At 40.1% G+C, this 25,351-nt stretch overlaps 1 protein-coding gene across 2 annotated transcripts in view; it reads left to right on the top strand.

The window, feature by feature from the left end:
• LOC122543133 (zinc finger matrin-type protein 4-like) overlaps positions 1-25,351 on the top strand; it is a 166,392-nt gene that overhangs the window by 65,061 nt on the left and 75,980 nt on the right. For both annotated transcript variants that reach the window (XM_043681477.2, XM_043681481.2), the window contains exon 4: positions 10,351-10,504. In XM_043681477.2, the coding sequence (XP_043537412.1) occupies positions 10,351-10,504 (154 nt within the window). The remainder of the gene's footprint in view (positions 1-10,350; positions 10,505-25,351) is intronic.

The raw sequence follows: 25,351 nt of genomic DNA, 5'->3' as shown, positions 1-25,351 counted from the left end.
CTGGAACATGAGAATGCAAATAATAGTGTGGATGTGTGGAGAGTAACAATTTTGGTTTGAAATGAGTTGGTATTAGAATAAACGATCACGTAGCTGTGAGATTGTTGCAAAAATCCAACTAGATTCATGCGCACGTTTGAAGGAATAAAACTTGCCTTGCTTACTCAGTCTGGCATTGACCAACCTGGAAGACTCTTCATGACTCTCTGAGGTGGTCCAGTGAACCACTTATTTCTGACAAGCCTTTCTTTGTGATTCAAGAGAAACACCCAAAACCACCTTCACATGTTACAACTGTAATGGACAGTAAACACCCAAAAGGAAAAACCTGTGAATCTGGCTAATTAGGTGTATTGGTCCAGTTGTTCTCAAATATTTCATAATGGAGGTATATACTTCAAGTATGGCTGGTTTTAATAACTTTTAGAATGCTTGTTCACATCCTGAGACCAAATTAAAAGTGTAAAACTGTTTTGCAGTAACTTCTCCTCAACACTTTGATGTGATCTGAAAATTGAGTCTTCTTTTAGGTATTAAATTCTCATTCTACTCCAAGTGCAGATCTTGCCTGTCTCCCACATTACCTTGTCCTTTCAAAATGAAGATATGGAGGTGACGGTGTTGGGCTCGGGTGGACAAAGTTAAAAATCACCCAACACCAGGTTATAGTCCAACAGCATTATTTGGAAGTACAAGCTTTCGGACTGCTACTCTTCTGATGACCAGACATAGCCTGGTGATTGTTTAAAAACTTTGGCATTCTGTCAAATGCTCAGGGAATAATCTGGTAGAATCTACCTTCTCTTCTTGCTGCAGGGTATAGAGGATACAACATTTAGATCACTGCTCTTTTTCTTTCTTTGTTCATGCTGTGGACATTGATAAATAAGCCACCCCTTTTTCTCCATCTCTCATTGAGAAAGTGTTTGAAGGGCTGTGTCGTGTGATTTTTAACTTTTTCAAAGTAAATGAAACCCCAAAAAAAACTGAGGTCTAAGTGCCTGTGCCTTCTGTGACAAATGACAGGGAATTTTTTCTGATGATTCAGCACTTATTTGTGACATTAGCTATTAGAATTGAGCTCACAGGTCATTTGAAGTGAAGACTCTTGACTTGAGTAGTTCTTGTCCACTTCTTGACTTGAGCACAAGGTGGGGCAGCCCTTTTTCAGGCAGTGAAGAGATGGTCAGGGAATCAGGATTCTGAAGTGGTTCAACGCACAGTCTTAGTATTGGCAATCAACAACTATTAGTCAACCTATCGATTTCTGTATTGAACCAGCTCACCGATTGAGTTTCCATAGCCCAATATGGGAGAGAATTCCAAAGATTCTAAAACCCTTGGTGTGAAGCTATTCCTCCTTGTCTGCCTTTCAAATGACATACGGCTTATCCTGCGATTGTATCCCTTGGTTCTGGAGTCAGAACCCAGGTGAAGCATCCTATCTGTAATGCCACCACTGTGCTAGGGTTGCTCTTTCTGTGGTCTCCACATGATTGAAATGAAATCACTGAGTAAACTTGCATCTGATAATTTGTAAAACAAAATCCAAATGGAATATTAACAGATGCAGCAAAAAATGAGGACTGGTGAAATCAGCTTGTCTGAATTTCAGCAGATTTGAGTCCTATTTGCATTCTCCAAGCAATTCTAAAATTTTGACTCATCCTAGTTCCTTGGCAAAAACCACAGGAGCATTCATTTTGCTGTGGTTAGGGACAACACATGTTTGAAGAAATATGTTACTCAGACTTTAGGTGTGCTCTGAATAACTTGCAGGATGAAAATATTGAAATTGTACTTGGGAATTCAGTGCATGAGTCAGTAGAATATTTATGTAGACTGTAGTGGACTAAGGTACCTATTGTATTCTGCACATTTCTCATCAGCTAGACTAGACCTAAATCATCTTGGGAATTCATGAAATTGAATCCATCATAATTGCACTCCAATAAGTTCCTTCTCATGTTTTCTATTTAACGTCTCATTTTCAAGTTTCTTAATCAGACTTTGCTTTGATATACAATTGCTAAATTTGTTATTGTTACATTGCCTGTGTTTATTTCACTGCTTTCATCTGAAACCATTGATATTTGCTGGGAATGTAGATCTTGGTCTCTTTTTGCTCACTCACTGACCACATGATAAATGCCAGTGGGTCTGCTAAGTAAGAGGATCTTTGCAACCTAGTTGGACCATGTGTAGCTGGAGTATTAAAACCCTAAAATGTAGCCACAGAGATAGGCAATTCAATCCACCCAGTCTGTTGCACTATTCAACTGGATCAGATTATCCTCAACTCCACTTGGCTGCCTTTTCCCCATAAACCTCACTTTCTACACTATGGAAGGTTGTGTGCACTGTAATCAAAACTACAGAAGGTTGTGTGCACAGCTCAGACCATCGCAGAAGCCAGCCTTCCATCCATGGATTCTATTTGCACTTCTCGGTGCTATGGAAAGGCTGCTGCCATCATCAAAGACCTCTTACACCCCAGTAATGTTCTCCTACAACTCCTTCCATCAGGCAGAAGATACAGAAGCTTGAACACATGCACCAAGAATAGCTTTTTCCCTGCCATTATTGGACTGATGAATGAACTCTCTAATTTCAAATAATGCTGATCCTGCCACATGTTCCTCCTGTGCAGTGAAACCTGTACGCCTCATTCTGTCTAAGCACCCTATGATCTGTATGTCCTTGCTTACTATAAACTGCCTGTACTGCTCACAAACAAAACGTTTCACTGTACTTAGATACATGTGACTACAATAAATCAAATCAAATCTTTACTGTTTAAAAATTTGTCAGTCTCAGCCTTGAATATACTTAATGATCCAGCCTTGACAGCACTCTGTGGTAAAGAATTCCATGGTTTCATTATCCACTAAGAGAAGAAATTCCTCCCCATCTTTCCCTTAAATGTGCAAACGCTAATTCTGAGATCTCCAATAAGGCAAAACAACCTCTCTGCATCTACCCTATCAAGTCCGCAAAGAATCTTGTATGTTTCAATAAGGTTGCCTCTCATTGTTTTCAATTCCAATGAGTACAGATCCAACCTGCTCAACCTCTCCTTTTAATGCAGTCCCTCCATACAGGATATCAATTTGTGAACCATCTCCAGACTGTCCCCAATGCCTTTCCTTAGATAAAGGGCCTAAAACTGTTCACAGTATTCCGGCTGTGGTCTGACTAGTATCTTGTGTACTTTTAGCAAAACCTCCTGACTTTTCTACTCCATTCCCTTTTAAGGCTTACATTCCATTTGCCTTCCTCATTATCTGCTGAACTATGATGCTAGCTTTTTGTAATTCATGCACAGGACTCCCAAATTCCTCTGTTCTATCTTGCATCCAGTTCTGAGCTCCAATATTCAGGAACATTGTCAGGGTTGAAGAAAGAGTACCGGGGAAGTTTACTAGAATGCTTCAAATTTGAGGGCTTCAGTTACATGGAAAGGCTGGTGAAATGAAATGTATTATAGCCTTATATTGTAACCAGAGAAGGTTAGGGGAGTTTTCAAAGAAGGATTAAAAATTACAAAGGGTAAAGAATGAGAAACTGTTTTCAGTGACAGAAAAATCAGTAACGAATGGGAATACATTTAAGGTTAATGGAACAATAAGCAGAGCCAATATGAGGGAAAATAATTATGCGTTAAGTTGTTTTGACATGAAGTTGCCTGAAAGTGAAAGCAAACGGAATAGTACCTTTCTGTAGGCAACTTGATATATCGTTAAAAGTGAACTATTCTTAGATCTATGAAGAAAGAAAAGTGTTGGACAAATTGAATTATTTTCCTAAAGCTCTTTGTCATTCGGACAAGGCAAATAAACTTCTTCTGTGCCGTCCACTTTCCGGAAGGATTAGAGTTAAATACTGTTCCACGCTTTGTCTCCCTAGCCTGAGGATAATGACACCAGCTGTTCTATCGCTGACAGCACCTCGACTTTGATCAGTCACCTTTGAAGAGAGCAGGATTGAGAATGATCTCTGTAACTCACGAGGGAGTGCTGATGTCTTCTGTTCATCAGGTGTTGCACACCTGATGAACAGAAGACATCAGCAATTCCCTGTATAATCTGTAATCGAGCACATTGGTTGTCCAGTAGCCCTTCACTATCCTGCCTGCTGATACAGGAAAGGAGATGTTACTTGGTTTAAAGAAAGGTCACGTGCACATTTCATCCTTTCCATGTACCCCTCTCCTGTTAGGTTACCTTGTACATCAGATATAGTTCATCCTAGGAACAACGGGGTTCATTCTGCTCTGTATTCAATCTATCATTTCATTCAACAATGGCTGATCTCTATCAGAACCAGTGGTTTCTGCAACAACTGGAGTAATCAATATAATATTTATATGATAACAACTATTTTGCCTCCTTTAAGAGATTACTTCCTGATTTAGTTTCCTGTTTAAGGAGAAGTTGATCCTGATTAATTTTGCTTGATCATACTGAGGCAACTTCATTGATGGAGAACACGTATTCTCTAAATCAGATCAAAAGGACGTAGAGGGTTGGAACTCACTTGCACAAATGGCAATTGTTGCTAAATTATTTGTTACTTTTAAATCTGGATTGGATAAAAAAATTTTCAGTGAAGGTGTTAAGGAATCTGGGCCAAAGACAGTTTTCGAGAGTGTGGTGCTAGAAAAGCACAGCAGGTCAGGCAGCATCCAAGGAACACGAGAGTCAACATTTCGGGCATAAGCCCTTCATCAGGATTCCTGATGCAGGGCTTATGCCTAAAACATCGATTTTCATGCTCCTCGGATGCTGCCTGTACCAGCTGTGCTTTTCCAGCACCACACTCTCGACTCTGACCTCCAGCATCTGCCATCCTCACGTCCTCCAAAGGCACATCTACAGAGTTAGGCTACAGAACTGCCATGATCTCATTAAATGGCTGAACAGGCTTCAGGGGCTGAATGACCTATTCCTGTTCCTATGTTCAGAGAATTATTCTACCTTAATGCTATTTGAGGTATGTAGCATAGAGTGCCATGTTGCTCTTCGATCCAAATACATTGGTCTTTCTTTCCTGTTTAGAAGATAACCTTATCTGCCGAAATTCACAGACTTTGAGCATTTATTTCCAGCCATTCTGTGGCCTCAATTCTCTCGTTGAAATCTGTCCTTCAGCTGTTCCTTTACATACTGTCAAACCATCTTGAGCCCGTTTGGAAGCCAGGCATTACCAGCAGTGTTTGATAACGCAAACTGGATGCGCCAATCCATCCTTATAGTTCTGATTCAGTGAAAGTTGTTGACCAGTAATCAATGATGAGCAGACGTGATGATGTATTGATATAGGTTGCCTCTGATTTTGGAGTGGAGGGGGGAGGCTTTTAGCAGGAGAGGATTTGTCTGTGTCCTGTATGCACCAGAAACTCTTTATAAACAAATCTAATGCCCAGAGAATCCAAGAAGAATAATTCCTCCACTGTGATTCAAGCATTTTCCCCAGCAGAAGTGTTATAGGCTCTGTGGTTGCAATCAGTCACAGATATTACTGTGAGTTCATTTGTGCACGATGCTACTCTTTCACCAATGTTAGCAGTGTATTTTTGACAGAGGTGGAAATCTTTGGCACAGAGGGGGCTCAGTGCAGTGATGAAAGTCATGCAGCTCACTGTCTTGCAGAAGCATGTCTCACCTCTTGTCAGCACTGTCATCAAGAACAACAACAGGAAGTATAGACAGCAGCTGATGGGTCCAAGTCCCTTTATGCACATTTTATGGTAAAAGATAACGGTGGCTTGCAAGTGGCATAGAAAAATAAGCGTTTAAGAAACACATGGAACACATTTACATGTTGTTAAATACCAAATTCCTGAAGAGGAGCATGCTCAAAATGCTTCCAACGTGTAAAATGGTCACTTGTTTTTATATTAATTCTACATATTTAAAGGAGAAAAGTTGCAATTTGCTCTCTCCTCCATCTCCACGCTTGAATTTACAGCTGACTGTGAATAATTATCCTTCAGGTAGTGTTTAATTTCTTGCAACTGTATGCAATCCTACTGTGCTAAAACCTGTTCATTTCCGCAGTTTTATTTCCATGACTGCTGCATCTTTTATAGATAAGTGATTTGTAACCAAAACCATATGCTTCATAACACTACAGCTTCCCCTGCTGTGTGATAAGCAGCTCGAATGAAATTTTGCCTGTTTAACAAATGTTTAGTGTCACTGGCATTCTCTCTCTCTGTTTGTCTTACACTCTTCTATGCTGCTGAATTGTAAAGCTTCAATAACCAGCAACTCAAATTGACAAAAGGTGATATGAAATTCACCCATCCACTCCCTTTCTGTTTATTTTAGTGACAGTTTGCAAATTTCCGCTCCTGATGAATGCTGATCCACACTGGGATGTAGTTCCATGGTTTGGGCAGTCCTGTGATCCCTTGCTGCATGACCTTCCCATATACTGAGCCCGCACACTGAGGAAGTATCCACCTATTTTCCCTCTCCTTTGCCCATTGGGATTGCAATAACTGCCATGGTGTACTGACCAAGAACTAACTGACCAAGAACTAACTAATAAAGAATACATCAGAGTTCTATCACCAACAATCCATCCTGGAACACCCATGTTGATGCGATGGTCAAGAAGGCACAACAACACTTCTTCTTCCTCGGGAGGTGAAGGAAATTCGGCATGTCCATAAGAACTTTCACCAATCTTTAGAGATACATCATAGAAAGCATTCTGTCTGGATGCATCACAGCTTGGTATGACAAGTGCTCTGCCCAGGACCATATGAAACTAGAGAGTTGTGAACACAGCCCAGTCTTTAAGCAAACAGACTTTCCATCTCTAGACTCTATCTACATTTCTTGCTCCGTCAGAAAAGCAGCCAACATCAACCCCTCCCAGACAAAAGGCACAAAAGCTTAAACACTCAAGAACAGGTTCAAGAACAGCTTCTTTCCCTCTGTTATTAGACTTCTGAATGGATCTCTCAAATTTAAAATCTAATGTTGATCCTGCTTTTTGTATGCCTTGTCTGCAGCTGTAATTTAGTATTCCTCCCTCTGTTCAATCACCCTATGATCTTTGTATGTTATATCTGCACACGCAAAATAAAACCTTTCATTGTACCTAGGTACATGTGACAATAATAAATCAAATCAAATTAAAATTGGACACCAATATAGTCAGCTCAGTTGGAAACCAAGCAATAGGTTACCCATGTAACCTCCTCCTGGACATTCTCATCCACCTCTTAGTGTTATGAAAGTGAAGGCGTGTATTGTACCTTTAAGAGAATGTGAAAGCTGTTTTGCACTGAGAGCTTGCAGGCACCTGTCATGTGACTGTCTAGTGGTCTCAGAGTGTACTGGAAAATTGAAATATTTAACATTTGGCTATGAAACAAATACCTGAGTTTTGGTTGCTATTTTTACAACAATTCAAAGTGGACCAATCAGTTTAAATTATGCCCCAAGATATTAAAAACCAATCAATTTTGAGTTTATTGTTTTGCCAACATTGAACCAATGAGACGATCTGATGCTGGGGAAAAAGAAGCAAACATTCTGACAGTTAGACAGAGAGACCAATTGCCATTGCCAGAATAACTGCCAGCAACATACTCTCTATCAAGGTACCTTTTTCATGTGAAACATCTTTGCAGCAAAAGACCAACGGCAACCCAGGGAGACCAACAGCCAGAGGAAGACTTGCGCCAACGACTACTGTGGGGTTTTGAAATTAAGTTGACGTAATTTTAATACGGGTTTTTATCAGGACAGTATATTGTTATAGTGTGGGAGGTAGTTAACAAACATTTAAGGGAAAGGATGCTTAGAGTTGTAAATAATTGTTGTTTAATGTTCATTTTTAGAGCTAAAGAATAAATTGATTTTTTCTTTAGATAGTGGAATTTGGGAGTTCTCTGTCACTCATACTTTAACAGATTGAGATGAGATGAGCTTTTTTGGGTGTTTGGTTTAATTAGCAGAAGGGTTCACCGCTGTGCCGTAACAATTGAAACTATTGTTAAAATCAATTTGGGTTGACCCTCCCCATCCCCAATCTAACACTTGACATTTACACCCCCCCAATCATTGCTAGATGTTGTTAACCTACCCTGGAGCACATGAGGTTTCAACCCAAACTATTGGCTCAGAGTTAGGGACACCTTCATTGTGCCACAAGAGCCCTCCTCATTGGCTCTTAATTTGAATTTTAAAGTGCCATTCAAATTTCCATTTAAGTACTCTCCCTTAGCGACAATAGGAATTGCCGAAAAACCAACACCTTTCGTCCTGTATCTCCTTGTAAATTGACTCCATCGAAATATGGTAGCATTCACCAAATATTGTATTGTTCTTTTATAAACATTGTCCATTCAGATTTGAGATGGTTGTTTCACCTTGTGGGAGGGCGTAATCTTGGAAGAAGGGGCAGCATCTGTGTTTTTTGTTTTGAGGTTTGGTGCTGGACAAATCAACGACTTCCCTGGGTTATAAGAAAAATAGAGCAATTTGTAAATTGGATACATTTGATTGGTACTTGGTATGACATACAGTTAGCAGCAGTCAGTTGTCTTTATGTGGGATGTCATGGTGAACCTCCATGTAGTGGCAATCATTTCAATAGCTATTTGAATGATCTGCTAATTACATAAGTCCTGGGAGAAAATTTCACTCTGTGTTCCATTGAAACAACCAGAAGTCTGGACCTCCAACCCATAATTCACATCTCACTTGAAGAGTTGGTTGAGCTAGTTGTTGGCCAACTCCCTTCATAGAGACTCTTCTGGGGAGTTTAGCCCCAGCAGTCCCTGCGATTTGCAATGCTAATGGACTTGCTGTTTCTGAAGGACAGACTTGTAGAGAAGAATTTGTTTTAAGAAACAAAGGACAGACCAGTCATATTGCCTGATTAGAGTCATATGATTTTGGGGGAGCTTGAATGAACGTTATGATCATTTCCAGCAAGTTCATGTGCAAGGTTCGAAGTTGTAAGTTTTAACAATAATTTGCAATGAGATCATAAGTCTGTAACAGACATGTTGTGGAATAATATTTAAGCCCATTGGTTATGTCTTTCTATAAGGGATCACCTTTGATTCCAGTTCCCTTCTTCATTCTGAGAAAATCATGTCTACCTTTTTAATCACATCTGTGCAAGTGCAATGGGCTGCATAGATCAGTGTTTAAGTAATCTTCAAGTCATCCAAAATTTAAGTCTCCCTCCATTGTCACATTTCTTTAGCCTGGTCTTCTGGAAGTGCAGCACTCAGTGAAAAATTTTTCTCCTTATGGTAATATTGATCCAAAATCTGAGGATTAGGAGAGTGCAAGACTTGATCCAAAATCTCATAAATCCACATTCAATGGAGGGAAGTGCCCTACTTCAAGAGCTCACTGTTCCTGAATCATTGGAAACAACCCATGCTGTATTGTGGTATGGTACATGAAAACACCAATCCCATGTACCATGAGGTGTTATAATACATGCCTGTTCTTTGTACTGTAGCTGCTTCAATTAAATTGTTCATTTCCGTCCTGCAGTTTTGCTGACAATTGGCTGAATTGTGACATGGTGCTGAGTTGTCAGTGCTTCCTTTGCATTTTCCTCATTCATTTCATCAACATTCTTAAGAGACAATTATGCTACACTCTAATGAGCGCTCCATTCTCTTCCCACATATTCTGCTACCCTTCCAACCACCTGATATGAAGGAAATCTAGAAAGATGGGCCTTTTACATTGTCTGTGGGGCACAGGTTTTCAAAAATATCATGCATTTGAACAATAGTAAACATTTGCTTCCCCGGTCAACAAATTGAAACAGAAAGATGCAGACTCTTAATTATCCAGTGAAGAATGAAAGGGTTGGGAAAAGGATTCTTTTCACATTTGGTGTTATTACGTTGTTTTGAAACAAGTGGCCATTGAAGCAAACAGATTAAAATGAATTTGCATGAGTACTTGAAAAAAGGAATGTTAGCAGAAGTTAAGAAGTGAGGTTTATGAAACACCTCCAACTGAAGATTGAGGGACAGTGTATGGTCACTGCTCTGCATAGTCCCTTTATGAGTGGTTATTCCTATGACAGGAGTATCATTGATGTGTTTCCTTTTTGAAATTGTAGACTCAACCACATTGAAATCATTACTATTTAACTTCTCACTGATCCTCAGTCTGGGAATCAAAACCAATCATCTGAGATTTTAGAATCTGGAAGTATTTGTGACAAACATCAAAGTTCTTTTTTTAGTTATTTCTCCCATTGTCTTTATTTAAGGAAAATTAGTGAGAAGATGGGGAGGGGGCAGTGGGCAGATATTAGGACAACTAACATATTTGTCTTCTTTCCTTCATTCAGGGAAGTGATGATGGAGATGTGGACAAGAACAAATGCTGCACACTCTGTAATATGTCATTTACCTCTGCTGTGGTGGCACAGTCACATTACCAAGGCAAAATTCATGCTAAAAGGTGCAGGCTATTGCTGGGAGAGGAGGCACCTTTTGGAACAGGTGGGTTCTTCATATTGTATTTTGACCTAGTGTCAAGCAAGGGAGAGAATTAAAACCCCAAACATAATTGAAGGAATAACATGTTTGGCAATGTGTGCTTTCAATTCAAATAAACTAAAATTGGCAGAAGACACCAGCATCGATGAGAATTGAATGAAACGTAGATGTTTACAGGAGAATTAATCTGTATGACAAAACACAGCAAGATTGTTCGCATTTGCAAGCTTTTAAGTTTTTTTTGTACATCTACTTAGAAGTCATGCTGAGGCAACATTTCCAGGCAGAAAGATTTGAGTGATTTTACTCATTAGGTCTTTGGGTTTAGCCTTCATGGATTGTCAGTCTATTTTAATCATTGCTCTTGGTTTTTATTTCTGGCAAGCTCTGCCAACAGCTGCTTTTGCACTGTAGCTGGTGCTACTTCATACTGTAAGACTATTTCTTCCAGATTAGCTCACAACCAGAGCAAATATTAGCGCTGATACAGAGCCTGTTCCTCTTGCATTACCTTTGGCCCAGGGATGAATGGATGCCAAAACTTCAGGACAAATTCCAAACCCAAAGAACAAAGTAGTTTTCAGAAGCTCACTATGTGCAGTGCTCGTGATTTGACCAGCTGATTTTCAAATGCATGGTTCAAGCTCAAAGCTCTACCATTGGCAGTATTGTCAGAAGTAACAGCCGTGAAACCATCCAGAGCCAACCAGCCATTCCTAGACATGCATTCTCAATGAATAAGACCTAATATAACCCATCACAATATGGAACCCAATTTCACATTGCCTGTAGGCAAAAGTGGCTTGCCCAAAGGTATCTCATTTCATCTTTTCCACAAATACCAAGAATTTTAAGAAATACTGGACACAAATTATATTGAATGCTTCAGTTATTGTTCCTTTGCTACCTTTTCTGAAAGTGAATTCCAAGATACCTATCTGATACTATGATAACTTTGTTTCAAAGTTTTGTCTTGTAATAATGTCATATTTAGTGAAAACATCATTTGATTGAAGGTTAACACAAGAGAAAGTTTGTCAGATTTGTTCAAGTGAAAGTTCGCGAACTTTCACTATCTTGTGGTGATCATCGTAAAGTTGCTTTTCTTTTCTTGGAGGGACAGGTTAATCATTATTTTATTTTGGATACAAACTGGCCCTGTAACTCATTTTAATGTTTCAGTTAATGTTTCATGCAACAACAAACAGCTTCAAAATATAAACAGAAGTATGTAAACCTATAAAAGATTGCAATCAGCATTAATCAGTATGATTTAAAGAAAAAGCTCAGAAAGCTCAGACCAAGCAGCATCTGCAGAGAGAGAACCAGAATTAACATTTCAAGTTGGTGGCCTTTCGTCACAACATACATGTGAAGTTTAGCTTTGTTTCTCTGTCCACATGTGCTGCCCAATCTACTAAGTATTCTCTGAGCTGGAGGTGCCAGTGTTGGACTGGGGTGTACAAAGTTAAAAATCCCACAACACCAGGTTATAGTCCAACAGGTTAATTTGGAAGCTCTAGCTTTCGGAGAGCCGCTCCTTCATCAGGTGGTTGGGGAGTATAAGATCGTAGGACACAGAATTTATAGCAAAAGTTTACAGTGTGATGTAACTGAAATTATATATTGAAAAAAACCCGGATTGTTTGTTAAGTCTCTCATCTTTTAGCATGGGCATATTGGTTTCAATACTTTCACATGTAAATCCCAGAACTTTTTTTAGTTTCTGAGTATTTTCTTGTAGGTTATGATCATGCACAGTGTTTTGCTTTTCGCGCTATGATGTGTCAACATTGAATCCATGTCATTTGATTCAAATTCATGCAATTTCATTTTTCCATTAATTGACCTCTGGAGTGCTCTTGGTTCAAAGTATGTGGCAAGTTTTTGCTGTGGTCAAAATGGGTCAAGTGCTCTGGCTTAGCAAAGGAGAGAAAAATGAGTTTGGCAACACAGAGATAGCATCAAAACTTGTCACAATTTGTCAGATAACGCAGAGCTGACCAATGTACAAAAGCATTTGTTTCAGTGACTTTGAAAAGCATATTGTATTTTAACTGCATTGTGGAAAGTATAACTAACTGTAAATTGCTTCAAACTCCTGTAAAGTTGCTCAAGATAGGAAATCTATTTCAAAAATTAATTTTGCATAACTCAGCATATTGCTTCTATCGAACACAGTAAAGCAATCTTAACAATATTTCTCTTATTATCTTGAAGCTAATGGTGCTTAATAGAGGCAAAGGAGAGGACTGCCGCGTAAATTAGAGTGCAGCTATGCTTCAGGACATTTAAAACATGTGTTTGATTTGGTTTATAACATTCAACCATATTTTATGCTGAAAACAGCGACACGGGTAATTGCCAGCAGATTTCATCTGTTCACCATTTGCTACTCGAAGCATAGAAATCACAATGGAAACATCTTTCACAATTACAAATATCTTTACAGGGTAGCCATGGCTTATTTCAGTAAGTTTGCATGTGATCATCCAATGCACAGCAGACCAGCAGGTTCATAGTCTCTACTCTCGATCAGCATCCAGACTGCTGATCTCAAATAAGAAGAGAATTGACATGTGTATTCCCTTGGGCATCAGTGAAAAGTATGGGTTCATGCTCCCTATCTCAATGTTGTAACTAGTGCTGGACTATCTTGTTAGGCTGAAAGTACCTCCTAGGTTCTTTAAAGTCTGATCAAAATGATTACAAGAATGTACATGCACTTTGGTGTAAAAGCATATTTAATCTACTTAATATATACATGTGCAAACTAACGAGTGAGTCTATAAACTTGAATTACAGAGTATACATACATAGGGGCTGTGCAACTGGGTTAACACATTTATGAGCAAATAGTTATGAGTAAAGTAACAAGTCTCACTGCATTCTGCCCAGCTTGTCAGGAGAACTCGAAGTTCCTGGCACCGTTCGCAGCCCCTGCACAAGGTGACATCTGATGACTGTGACAGAGTCCCTGATATTCATACTGTTCTCCATTGTGCAGACAATAAGTTGAGCATAATCATAATGTCAACCATGTAAAAGGAAGTCTATGGGAACCAATCAGGGTTATGCAGCCAAAATGAGCTGTTGTTACGCTAGGCCAGTAAGCTTCCACTTGTCTCCAATTGCTCATTGTCATGTCCAGTTAATCTTTAATGATTAACACTTAATTGTCTAGTTTGAAGACATTATTTTTGAGCTGACCACTACATGGACGTGCCCACATGGGGTCTCCTGTAACAGGACAGTTGAGGAATCCACTTCAAATGACCTCTGGTGTTTTGTTCTAATAATTTTTCTTGAGGCATGTATTAATGCAGCATATCTGACAAATAGTCAGTAAGGAGCCCACTCATTTTCTGAAGAATGTGGCAGTATTCTGTGCTTCAGTGTAACAAAATGCCATCTCTCGTTGTGGTGGCCATCTTGTTGTTTATATCCAAACTGCAGATGTGTTTCTTTAGGTCATACTTCACAGCTAAACCTATACAAGGGAATCTGATTCTTGGTAAATGTTGAATGTATGATGCTGACGCCACTCTTGTGAATATTTTTTCAATGATACCAGCCGTAGTAGTGACCCTAACTCAGAGCCAGGAGACTTGGGTTTAAGTCCCGTCCTATTCAGAGGTGTGCCACAGCATTTCTAAACAGGTTGATTGAAAAAAAGCAGTTTCCATAGTTGAGTTCATTTTTTAAAAAACAGTTTCCACCTGAAGAGCTGATTTCTCAAAGAAGGTAGCAATCTACATTAATGGACAAATGTGGAAGATAGATCAGCAATCCTGCATCCGACTTTACCAGATGAATATTGACCAATTAACAATCACTTCTCATTCTTCTAAACTCCAAAAGGTTCAATCTCTCTTCAGAGGGAACAATCTGGAGTCTAAACTTACTGACTTGTAAGAACTTCAAACTAACACGATTGGTTCCTCACTTGCATACTCTTCAGAAGTGACAGAATATTGAAGATTGATCAGAGTATTTTTGAAGTTTGCATCACATATGGAACAGAGAAAATTACAGCACAAGAACAGGCCCTTCGGTCCTCCAAGCCTGTGCTGATCCACAGCCTTTATCTAAACCTGTCAGCATTTTTCCAAGGATCTGTATGCCTCTGCTCCCTGTCCATTCATGTGTCTGTCTAGATACATCTTAAATTGTGCTATTGTGCCCGCCTCTACCACCTCTGCTGGCAACGCGTTCCAGGTACCCACCACCCTCTGCGTAAAGAACTTTGCACACATATTTCCCTTAAACTTTTCCCCTCTCACCTTGAACTTGTGACCCCTAGTAATTGAGTCCCCCATTCTGGGAAAAAGTTTTTTGCGATCCACCATATCTATACCTCTCACGATTTTGTAGGTCTCCATCTGGTCTCCGCTCAACCTTTGACTTTCTAATGAAAATAATCCTAATCTACTCAACCTGTCTTCATAGCTAGTGCCCTCCATACCAGGCAACATCCTGATGAACCTCCTCCGCACCCTGTCCAAAGCATCTACATCCTTCTGGTAATGGAGTGACCAGAACTGTATGCAACATTCCAAATGTGGGCAAACCAAAGTCCTATACAACTGCAAGGACCCACCAACTCGTTGTATGCCTTCTTGACTGCTCTATCGACCAGTGTTGCCACCTTCAGAGTAACAATAGACCTGAACACCCAGATCTCTCTGTACATCAATTTTCCCCAGGGCTTTTCCATTTACTGTATAATTAGCTCGAGAATTGGATCTTCCAAAATGCATCACCTCGCATTTGCCTGGATTGAACTCCATCTGCCATTTCTCTGCCCAACTCTCCAATCTATCTTTATTCTGCTGCATTCTTCGACAGTCCCCTTCGTTATCTGCAACTCCACCAATCTTAGTGTCATTTGCAAACTTGCTTTTTTAAAATATATTTTTATTAAAAAAAGAACTTTTTTCTTTTGAATATTACAACAAATAAAAAACCAAACAATTCAAACCAATGTTAAAAAACGAACCCACAAATTGCATAAATAAATAATAACGAAAATCTAAACTAAAAAAGGAAAATCTTAACAATAATAATAATAATAATAATAACCATAATACAGCTCAGCAAAACAAAGCAATAGCCCTCGATCATCAAGCGCATACATTTATACATATTCATAAGTTCAAAGTTCATTGTCTCTGGATACCAGATTTATGACATAGAATTGCTATGGCTATTTTAAGGCTTTTATTAGTATGGCGGACAAATTTATACTCAGGTAGTGAAAAAGGCCACCACATCTTATAGAAATTCTCAGTTTTATGGTGCACCATACTCGTCAGAAAGCCCAAGGGGATGTGCTCCATGACTAGCTTACACCAGCCAGCCAGCCCTGGGGGATTTTCCGAGACCCACTGTAATAGAATGTTCTTTCTGGCACAAAAAGTGAGGATACTGAAAAGCCTTTTTTTTGTGTGCATCTAATGAAAGTGAATTAACAAACCCAAGAAGAGGAGACACCGGGTTCATCTCCACTTCCAACCCCAAGGCCTTCTCAATCTCGCCTACCACAATGCTCCACTATGCCACTATGCCCACAGTTTGTGGCAGGACCAAAGACAATGAGTAAGTGTGCCCATGCTCACTTTACACTTAGGACATATTGGAGATGCTCCCGCTTTAAATTTAGCGAAGTGGTCTGGGGCCAAATGGAGCCTGTGGAGAATCTCCAATTGCAAGGTGAGGGTCCTGTTGCAAATCGAAATCCTTCTTGCATTTTCCCAGATATCCTCCCATACTTCAAAACAGATCTCAACATCCAACCCCCTTGCCCATACCTGACAGAGCCATTCAGTCTCATCCAAGGGACCCTCTCCCAATAGATGATATGTTGCTAACAGATAATGTGCCCTCAACATTCAACACCCTCTTCTCAATGTTGGACCTGTAAGAATCAGTTAGAAGTCTCTTTTTGTATAAAGTTTCTAATTTGAAAGAAACAGAAGAGGTCCTTATTGGGCAATCCATATTTCTGAACCATCTGGTAAAAGGATATCAATATGTCCCCTTCGAATAAATCACCCAGGCAAGACACACCCTGAGCTGCCCATAGTTTAAACCCAGAATCCATCATCACTGGCTGATATCCCAGAGTAGCAATTATGGGTGTCAAAAATGCTGTTTTAGCAATATTGCCTTCACCCTGACACATTGCCCTCCACACCTTGACAGTATTGATGACTATTGGGCTATGGCAATATTCCTTAACTGTTCTCATTTTGTCTAAGAACAGCAGATCAACAAGGGGGTTTCTCGCCTGAGATGCTTCGATGTCCAACCATAGTGACTGAGGCCCCGGGCCTAATCATTCACATAAGATAACAATGAGCTGAACTGATAGTTTTTGATATCTGGGAGGCCCACTCCTCCCACTCTGCAAGGTAACTGCAATTTAGTCAATTTAATTAGGGGCTGCTTGTGATACCAGATAAAAGAACTGGACCAGCCGTTCAGTCTTCTAAATATTTGCGGAGTAAAAAGGAGAGACAGCATTCACATGGGATACAACAGGCGAGACAAAATGTTCATTTTAACAAGGGCTATCTGACCTAACCAAGACATCAGAAGCGCCTCCCATCTACAAAGGTCCTGCTGTAGAAAGATTCTGTAGAATAAATAAGCAAATTTGGCTTTAAATAGCTGATCAAAAATGAGAGTAATAAATGTAGCTAAGTAGAGTAAGCCCTCCTGCGACCATCTATGGGGAACTGAGATCCGCCCTCAGAATCAGGCACTCTCGGGAGACCACCCATGGGCATGGCTTCTGATTTCGCAAAATTGATCTTATAACCCGAGAAGCCACCAAATAAATTCATTCATTCTATCAGCTAATGTCCTGTACAACCTCAACATGATGTCCCAACTCCTATACTCAAAGGTCTGAGCAATGAAGGCAAGAGAGCTACATACCTTCTTAATCACCCTGTCTACCTGCGATTCAAATTTTAAAGAATTATGTACCTGAACCCTGAGGTCTCTCTGTTCGACTACATTACCCAGGGCACTACCGTTAACTGCATAAGTCCTGTCATTGTTGCATTACCAAAATCCAAAATAAACTCCATCTGCCACTCCTTAGCCTATTCACCCAATTGATCAAGATCTCTTTGTAATTTTAGATAACCACCTTCACTGTCAACAATACACCAATTCTGGTGTCATCTGCAAACTTAGTAACCATACTGTCTGCATTCCAATCTAAACGATTTAAATTATTGACAAACAAAAGTGGACCCAGTGTCGATCCCCATGGAACACCGTTGGTCACAGGCCTTATTCCAAAAAACAACCCATCATTATCACCCTTTGTCGCCTGTCATTAAGCCAATCTTTTATCCAATTAGCAAGCTCACCCTGAATCCCATGTAATTTAAATTTCCTAATTAGTCTCCCTTATAAATGTCTTTACTGAAGTCTAAGTAATTAGGGTCTACCACTCTGCACTCATCAATCTTTTTGGTTACCATTAAAAAACTGAATTAAGTTTGTGAGATTTTCCTTTCACAAAACCATGCTGACTGTCCCTAATCATTCCTTGCCTCTCCAGATACATGTAAATCCTATCTTTAAGAATCACCTCAAACAACTAACCAACATTGATGTCAGACTCACAGGTTGATATTTCCAGGCTTCTACTTTCTTAAGTAATGGCACAACATTAGCCATGCTCCAGTCCTCTGGCACTTCACCTTCTGGATGATACAAATACTTCTGCTTGGGGCCCTGCAAATTCCTCCCTAACTTTCCATAACATCCTGGGATACTTTTGATCAGGTCCCAGAAATGTATTCCCTTTATGTTTTCTCACACATCCAGCTGTTCCTCTTCTGAAATGTGAATTGTTTTAAAACATCAATATTTATTTCACTGAGTCCTCCAGACTCCATTTCTTTCACTACAGTAAAAACTGAAGCAAAATATTCATTTAATATCATTCCCATCTCCTGAAGTTCAACACAGACAACCTTGTTTATCTTTAATGGGTCCTATTTTCTCTCTCTCTCTCTAGTTAGTCTCTTGCTCTTACTGTATTTGGAGAATGTTTTTGCATTATCTTTAACTTATTAGCCAAGCCTATCTCATATTCCCTCTTTGCCTTCCTGACTTCCTTCTTAAGAATGCCCCTACATTGTTCATACTCTTCAAAAGATTCAGTTGATCTCAGTTTACTATATCTAATGTGTTATTCTTTTTTCTGAACTAGAACTTTAATACCATTATTCATCCATTCTTTCCTCATCTTGCCTGCCTTACCTTTCACTCTAACAGGAACATAATGCTTCTGAACTCTTGTTATCACACTTTTGAAGGCCTCCCACTTGTCAGTCATCCCTTTACCTGTGAACAGTCTACTCCAATCTACTTTTTAAGTTCTTGTTTCATACCCTTAAAATTTGCCTACTCCAATTAAAATCTTCAACTTTTATTGAAAATTTATACTTTTCAGCAACTATTTCAAAACTAATAATATCACGATCACTTGTCTCAAAGTGTTCCGCTACTTACACTTTAGTCACTTACCAAGAGAAGGTCAAGTTTTGCTTCTTCTCCATTCGGAACATCTATATACTGACAAAGAAAATTGTCTTCAACACATTTAACGAATTTTTCATCATCCAGGCCTTTAACACTATGGCAGACCCAGTCAATGTTTGGAAAATTAAAATTCCCTACTATTACAACCTTATTACTTTTACATATATTTGCGATCTCTCTACATGTCTGCTTCTCAATTTCCTTCTGACTATTTGGGGACCTATTGTACAATCTCATCAAGGTGATCATCCCTTTCTTATTTCTAATTTCAAACCATAAATGATCTCTCAAAAATATCTTCTTGAATTACAGGAGTAAAGATTTCCTTCATTAGAAATGCCACGTCCCCATCTCTGTTGCCTCTCTTTCTATCCTTTCTATAACATCTGAAACCTGGAATATTGAGCTGCCAGTCCTGTCCTTCCCTCAGTCAAGTTTTTGTAATAGCCAAAATGTCATTATTATTAGCTGGATTATTATTCTGGTGACATTACACGATGCAACCTCTTCCCCTGAATAGTTGATGAATCAGCTCAGAACTCACGCATGAATTTTGTCTTTCCAATTACCATCCCTTTTTGTCACTGAACGTACATTTTGGACAAAGCTTGTTGTTTCCCAGCTTTTCTTTGCATGCAGGTTAAATATAGGTGGATGACCTCACAAGAGCAGTGTTCGAAGAGGGTAATAAGAATGATAAAGTGCTGCTAAAAGTGACATTTATGATCAGTTTGATTGATGTGGATTGCAAACCATTAAAATATTATTAACACTGTTTATTTCTTTTGGGAGAATGACGTATGACAAAACAGAAGGTGCTTTAAACTAGAATGGGTGGTATCTTGCAAGTCATTGATGAGGTGGGACTTCAAGCATTATGACATTTGCAGAAAGGGATGATAAATTGCTTGGCTTCCTTTCAGAAGTGCACTTCTGCTAAATACATTACTCTGCAGCTTGGACAGTATTGCTCATTCAATTCAGAAGATGCAGAAGACAAAACAAATCTGTACTGAAGAAATGTCATTAAGCACTGCTGCAAAGTATTTGTTGTGCTGGCAACAGGCACAATTTCGCTGGTGAGAAGATATTAAACCTTGATATCTGTGGATTTGTCACTTCTGACTGCAATGCCCGAGATATCCAAAACAACTGCATTGTCTCCATATCCAGAGGTTGACTGGAAGATGACTTTTAAGTACCACCAGCTGGTTTTCAGTGTGATAGCAAGTAAGATTGAAAGAATCATAGAATCCCTACAGTGTGGAAGCAGGCTCTTCAGTCCACACTGACCCTTCAAAGAGCATCCCACTCAGACACCACCCCTCACAGCCCTCTAAACCTGCATTTGCCATGACAAGTCCACCTGGTCTGTACATTCCGGGACACTAAGCACAGTTTAGCACAGCCAACCTTGGACATCTTTGAACTGTGGGAGGAATTTGGAGCACCAGCACAAAGACACAGGGAGAATATGCAAACTTCACAGAGACAGTTGCCCGAGGATGGAACTGAACCCAGCTCCCCGGCACTGTGAGACAGCAGTGCTAACCACTTAGTCACTGTGCCAACCAAGAAAGACTGTTAACTATTGTTGGAGACAGAGAAGAGTGTGTCAGGGATTTCTTGAGATGGGAACAGGGACGCTGCTGGGGCAGTTGGAAGTAGTGGGTTCTTATTGGAAGAAGGATTCTAGCAAAGGGTGGAAGTGTGTGTGTGTGTGTGTGTGTGTGTGTGTGTGTGTGTGTGTGTGTGTCATATGAGACTTGGGATCAGAGATTTCAGTAAGGAGTGGGAGTGGTTGGGAGCAGCCCAGCTGAAAACTGTTTGTCTGAAGGAACTGATCTTGTTCGTTCAGCCTGAACAAAACTCATTCTGACCCTCAAGCAGTGCTGCAAAGGTACTCACTTCACAGATGAAACCATTCACTCTTCCTTTATCGTGCTGGAATTCTATGCCCAGGAAACTTAGTCATCATGTGTTAAAAGCAAAATACTGACAAAATTGAGACAGAGTCTCCTTGGATTTCCAGACCAACCCTCTTCCTTAGTCACCTGCCTTCTCCACTACCTGGAATGATTTAAAATGGAATCTGATCAGTCAAGAATGAGTTGGAGTGAAGTTCGATATTTTAAAGGATTTTATTCCCCACAATTCTTAAATATTCCATACCAATTATTGAAACGTTTTTTTGAAATTACAACTATTCTTTTCATTGATCGCTTTTATATTTAAGATTTGGAAATGAATTGTGTCTGCTAAAATCTTTTGAGATTTATTCCACTGATCTGAAAATTAAGATGAGAATCATAGAATTAAACAGCAAGGAAACAGATCCTTTGGTCAAACCAGTCCCTGCTGACCATGATTCCAAACAAAACTAGTCCCACCTGTCTGTGCTTGGCCCAAGCAATTTTTATTCATGTCGATAGTACTCACCTTATTCTTGGTGGTGTTTTTTCTCTCTGCTGGTTGGTCGGTGTATGTGGTGTGACCCTAGCTGGTGGGAATTGAGAGGGCAGTTAGGATGGTTAGTAGGGTTGGAGAATGTGTAAGTACCCCCTTTGAATGGAGGATATATTCCTCTAATCATTACCTTTGGCGTTTTTCTGTTTTTGCAAGATATACGTTTTGTATGTGTTTTAGATTTATTGGCTGTAGTTATTTTAATCTATGTAGTTTTTGGGTTTTGTGGATACTTTTGCATTAAAGCTCAGTGATATGTAGTTCAGGTTCTTCCTCTCTGGAGTCTAAATGGCGCTATAGAATGTTGTGGCTGAGGATGTGTTTACGTGGTGCACCGGGAATGTTAAGGGGAGTCATTTGCCTATCAAGAGGAAGAAGGTACTTTCCAGCCTTAAACAAGAGAGGGTGGATGTTGCCTTATTAAAAGAAACGCACTTGGATGATGCAGAGCATTTGAAGCTGCAACACAATGGGTATGACCGGGTTTATTTTTCATTTTTGATCACACCCCTGTGTTTTAATGGTTAAGAGTAAGAATACTGTGGTAGGCTCGAGGCACTGGTGACTGGACCCCTTCATCCTCAAGGATAGCAAATTTATTGAATTCTTTTCTACTAAAATCAGGGCTTTTTAAGATACAAATTCAGGCTCGGCCAGTAGCCCATCCATTCTTTGGGGAACAGCTAAAGATTATGCTGAAGAGTTGGTTATTTTGTATTCAGCCAGTCAGAAGTGGCAGATGGATGAGCAGTAACGCTTGCTTAAGACATGTTTGAAAATAGCTGAAAAGGCATACTTTGAGAGGCCCTCACGGGTTAAACTGCAGAGGACCACAGTGCTTTGGTCTATGCTGAACTCCATGCTCACACGGACACCCAAGAGGGAGCTTACATTTGCAAGTCAAAGGCTGTTTGAGCATGGGGATAAGCCGGGCAAGTACCTAGCGTACCTTGCAAGGAAAAGGACTGCCCCTGAGCCATTACCTTGATCAAAAAGGACACTGGAAATTTAAGCTATGATTCTAAAAGGATCAATGCAGCATTCAGGAAATTTTAATTGTACCAAACTTTATACCACTCTGAAAGCTGTGACAGTGGGCGGGTTAGGATGGAATCTTTTTTAAAGAATTTGGATCTTCTGGAGCGACCCCTGAATAAGAGTTTCTCCTCAATGCCCCATTGTCAGAGCAAGAGGTGCAGGAGGCTGTGAGGAAGCTTCAGAATGGAAAGGCACGGGGTCCTGACGTGCTCCCCAGTGAGTTCTAGAACGAATTTATACGTATACTGCCCTAGTATGTTTAGTATGTTTAATGACTCACATAGTCGTGGCTTCCTCCTACCATCTTTAAGAGAGGTGAACATCTCTTGCATTCTTTAAAAAGGGAAGGTCCTAGAGGCCCATTTCACTCCTGAATCGAATTCAAAATTCTATCTAAGATGCTGGCATTAAGGCTGGAAACTATACTACCCTCCATCATTAAGGAGGACCAGACAGGGTTCATAAAAGGTCGCAGATCGATGGATGATATCAGGAGTTTACTTGACATGATCCATGTATGTCGACAGCGATCAGTACAGGGATTGGTGATCTCCTTAGATGTGGAAAAAGGCATTTGACAGGGTCAAGTGGCCATATCTTTTTCATACTTTGAAGCGGTTTGACCTGGGAGAGATCTTCATCAGGTTGGTGCAAGTTTTGTATAAGGACCTGGCCTATTCTGTCGCACTGTCTCCAGTTCTTGTTGCCCTATTACAGGAGGTATCAAAGCGGAGAGGATTCAGAAAAGATTTACCGGGATGTTGCTGGCAATGGAGGATTTGAGATAAAGAAATAGACTGGAAAGACTGGGACTTTTTTCACTGGAGCTTAGGTTGAATGGTGATTTTATTGGGGCTTATAAAATCACGAGGGCCATAGCTAAAGTAAATGACAAGAGTCTTTTCCATGGAGTGCCGGAGTTCAAAACTAGGAGGCATATTTTTAAGATGGAATATTTAAAACTGACATGAGAAGCAACATTTTTACACAGAAAATGGTACGTGTTTGAAATGGACTGCCAGAGAAAGTGGTGGATGGAGATACAGTTACAACATTTAAAAGACATTTGGATAAGTTCATGAATAAGAAAGCTTTGGAGGGACATGGGCCAAGCACAGGCAAGTGGGACTAGTTTAGTTTGGGAATATGATCGGCCTGAACTGGTTGGGCAGAAGGGTCTGTTTCCCTGCTGTATGACTGTGTGACATTATAACTCCAGTCCAGTGTTCTGAGCACAGACTTGAATCCCAACATTGCAATTTAGACAAACTAAAGGTCTGGAATGAAATGCAAACCTGATGGTAACCATGTAAGCACTGTCGATTGTTATAAACTAGCATTCGATTCACTGATGTCCTTGAAGGAAGGAAATCTGCCATCCTGCCTTCCTGAAGAAGGGCCTGTGCCCGAAACGTCGAATCTCCTGTTCCCTGGATGCTGCCTGACCTGCTGTGCTGTTCCAGCAATAAAGTTTCAAATCTGCCATCCTTACCTAGTCTTGCGAGGATGTAACACCATAACCAAGGCAATGTGGTAGGCTTAACTGCCCTCTGAACAATTGACAATGGGCAATAAATGCAGGTCTTGTCATGAAAGAATGAATCAAAAGTCACTTTTAACAACTCGATTCTAAACACGTCCACAATTCATTGAGTGGCCACTTCTCACCAGATGTTGATTATCCCATTTATTAAGGCCCTGAAATGCCACAGATCTCTGACTGTAACTTTGAGTCATAGAGATGTACAGCATGGAAACAGACCCTTCGGTCCAACTTGTCCATGTTGACCAGTACCCCAATCCAATCTAGTCCCACCTGCCAGCATCTGACCCATATCCTTCCAAACCCTACCTATTCATATACTGATCGAAATGCCTTTTAAATGTTACAATTGTACCAGCCTCCACCACTTCTTCTGGCAGCTCATTCCATATACACACCACTTTCTGTGTGAAAAAGTTGCACCTAAGGTCTCTTTCATATCTTTCCCCTCTCACCGTAAACCTATGCCCGCTAGTTCTGGACTCCCCCACCCCAGGGAAGAGACTTTGTCTATTTATCCGATCTATACCCCTCATGATTTTATAAACCTCTACAAGGTCACCCCTCAGCCTCCAATGCTGCAAGGAAAACAGCTCCAGCCTATTTAACCTCTCCCCCAGAAGTGTGGCATAAACACCATTTCTCTGGTACTTTACATAATTTATGGTGGCAGTAACAGAAATTCCAAGGAGATTTTTGCAATACAGAGAATTTTGTCCCATCACAAGCAAGAAATGTCAACACCTTTGATTTCCATCTCAAACGTTATCATTACTTGCCTTTGTTTCTTTTTCATTCTTTCACAGGGTGTAGGCATCATTGACTGGGCCAGTGTTCATTGCCCATCTCCGACCGCTGTGGAGAAGATGGTGGTGAGCAAGGACACTTGACTAAACTGACATTTAGCAAAAACAAATGTCAGACTCAGCCCAACAATCAGTGCCCAAATGGTCACTGACCATTGACCAATGTAAATAGTTTCCCTTTATTTGCTCCATCTAAACCTTTCATGATTTTATGCATCTCCTAATTGTTTTCTCCTCGAAATAAAATAATCCAGATTCTCCAGTTTCACCATGTAACTGTTATTGATTCCCCCAGAACATCTTATGAATCTCTCGGAGAATTTTAGAGCCGTAGAGTCATATAGCATGGAAACAGAACCTTCAGTCCAACTCATCCATGCTGACCAGCTATCCGAAATGAATCTAGTCCCATTTGCTAGAATTTAGCCC

The sequence above is a fragment of the Chiloscyllium plagiosum genome, unplaced genomic scaffold (genome assembly GCF_037043375.1).
Source record: "Chiloscyllium plagiosum isolate Xiang-an unplaced genomic scaffold, Cpla_swu_hap1 HiC_scaffold_48, whole genome shotgun sequence".
In the NCBI taxonomy this organism is placed as follows: Eukaryota; Metazoa; Chordata; class Chondrichthyes; order Orectolobiformes; family Hemiscylliidae; genus Chiloscyllium; species Chiloscyllium plagiosum.
The sequence above is the reverse complement of the archived record's forward strand: the minus strand, read 5'-3'. Positions and strand labels throughout refer to the sequence as shown.